The sequence below is a fragment of the Neopelma chrysocephalum genome, unplaced genomic scaffold, assembly GCF_003984885.1.
Source record: "Neopelma chrysocephalum unplaced genomic scaffold, ASM398488v2 Primary Assembly neopelma1_88408, whole genome shotgun sequence".
Classification (NCBI taxonomy): Eukaryota; Metazoa; Chordata; class Aves; order Passeriformes; family Pipridae; genus Neopelma; species Neopelma chrysocephalum.
The window spans coordinates 1-1,976 of NW_020917593.1; the positions used below are offsets into that span (position 1 = coordinate 1).

Genomic DNA, 1,976 nt, shown 5'->3' on the forward strand with positions numbered 1-1,976 from the left:
GGGGAATGACCACCCACAGCCAGGGGCTCCCTGCCTTGCTTGGAGGTCTTTCAAATGGCCCATCAGTTGCTCTTTCACTTTTTCCCGGGTTTCAAGAAGGCCTTCGAAATTACCGCACCCAAAGCAGTACCAACAGTAGCAGCACCAACAGCAACACCAACAGCAGCAGCAGGAGCAACACCAACAGCAGTCAGAGCTACAACCCCACTACCACCAATTAGAACACTGACTGCTTGATAAGTGACATCCTTCATCTCTTCAATTGCACTCCTGGCCTGCAAAGGGAAAGGAAAACACAGGCTGGAAATAAAAGAAGCTATTATATTTACACCCAAGCATGCCAACAAAGAGCAGGCAGGGATAATCAGGGCAATTAAAAGAATGAGAGACATCTACTCCATAACCAGGAGGGGTAACACTCAAGGTTTTATCCTTAGGCTGTGGTATTCAGTAGGAGGGCACTGTCAGGGTGCAGACAGATCACAGTGACCCTCCTGCTGCAGAGTCTCTGGTGAGGCCAGAGGCAGTGCTGGTTTGGACCCCACACCTGGGACTTGGCTGTCCCCAGACAGTCTGTGGGCTGTGTCCCTGTCCAGGGGCTCAGAGGGAGCAGCAAGGAGGTGCTGTGTGAGGTGCACAACACATCTCGTGTTACTTACCTGGTCAGAGACACTCTCACCATAGCGGAGCATTGTCACAAAGTGCTCACAGTTTTTGCCAAGCACTTTATAGGTCACCTCCATGTCAATGTAACTCTTAGCACGCCGGATGATCTCCTCCACTGGGAGGGGAGTGCGGGAGCGGTCATACTTGTTGTTGACCTCCCAGTCATTATCTCCCACCACCTCCTTTAGGAGCTGCTTCTTCACCTTGGCCGTTTTGGCCACTATTGCCACACCGCTGGGGGAAAGGCGTTGGATCCCTTTATCTGGGGGAAAGCAGGAAGGAGATAAGTCCGGCAGAACCTGTCTGGCCCCTCCAAGACCTCAGATGGGTTTCTGGCTGCTCACGGAAAGGCCATCACACACAGTTTCGGTCCACCAGCAGCCCACAGAGGGAGACAGGGCTCCTGGGGGTATGCTCTACACCCTGCCAGGCTGCATCAGCCTTACCTTCGCACGTCACGTGGATGACATACTCATCCTCCAAGTAGAGGGCCCAGTGTTCATAAAGTGGTCGCTTGATCTCGATCAGGTCCCCAGGTTTGGGATCCTGCTTGCCACTCGCCATCCTGGGAGCCTGCGGAACCGAGGGCATGAGATGCCGGAGCGGCGGCCCCTCCGCGCCGCACCCGGCTCGGGGCGGCCGCTCCCGCCCGCTGGCGCAGGACAAGGTACGGAAGGGCCGCCGCTCCCCCGAAGCGTGAGACGAAGGGTGAGGTCGGGCCGGATCGGCCTCCAGCCCCGCCGCCGTCCTCGGCTCCCCCCGCCGCCGCCCGGTCGCCGCGCTCCCGTCCCGCCCGCGCTCCTTTCGGGGCTCGGCTTGTGTCGCGGCCAGTCCCGCTCCGCTGGCGGGACGCAGGTCCCCGGGGGTGCCCGCGGTGCCCAGCCCGTCCTTAGGCTCCAGGCACCTCCAGCCGCTCGCCAGAGCCGCGCCCGCCGCCGGTCCCTGACGGGGCCGCATCCTGCTGGCAGACGCCCGCTCGCATCCCCCGAGCTCCGCTCATCCTCGCCCCTGTCCCGCTGCTTCTGCCACCGCGCTGCCGACCCGCTCTAAATAGAGAGGGGCCGGGCACACCCCGGGGAGGCCAGAAGGGCACGATCCTTCCCGGGCTCACTGCCATCTCTGCCCGGGAACTGTCCCGTCCTGTCTCTCCCCTCCGCTCGTGGCTCCGCTCCCGAGGATGTTGCCAAAATCACCTGTTGGATGGAAAATGTGGTCCTGCCACCGAGGAAGACGGGCCACCGCGTCTGAGCAGGGAACCTCTATGTCCGAGCGGTGCTCTCTTCCAGTCAAGGGCAACAGCACTGACCCTG

General features: G+C 60.6%; 1 protein-coding gene across 1 annotated transcript; it reads right to left on the reverse strand.

The window, feature by feature from the left end:
• Positions 1-113: 113 nt before the first annotated feature.
• On the reverse strand, positions 114-1,230 carry LOC113979736 (phospholipid-metabolizing enzyme A-C1-like; the record flags this gene model as incomplete). The annotated part of the gene is made up of 3 exons (XM_027707035.1): positions 1,113-1,230; positions 660-928; positions 114-275 (listed from the first exon to the last, which is right to left on the reverse strand). Coding segments are annotated over exons 1-3 (549 nt in total), but the record flags the coding sequence as incomplete, so codon positions are not given.
• Between the last annotated feature and the right edge of the window lie 746 nt (positions 1,231-1,976).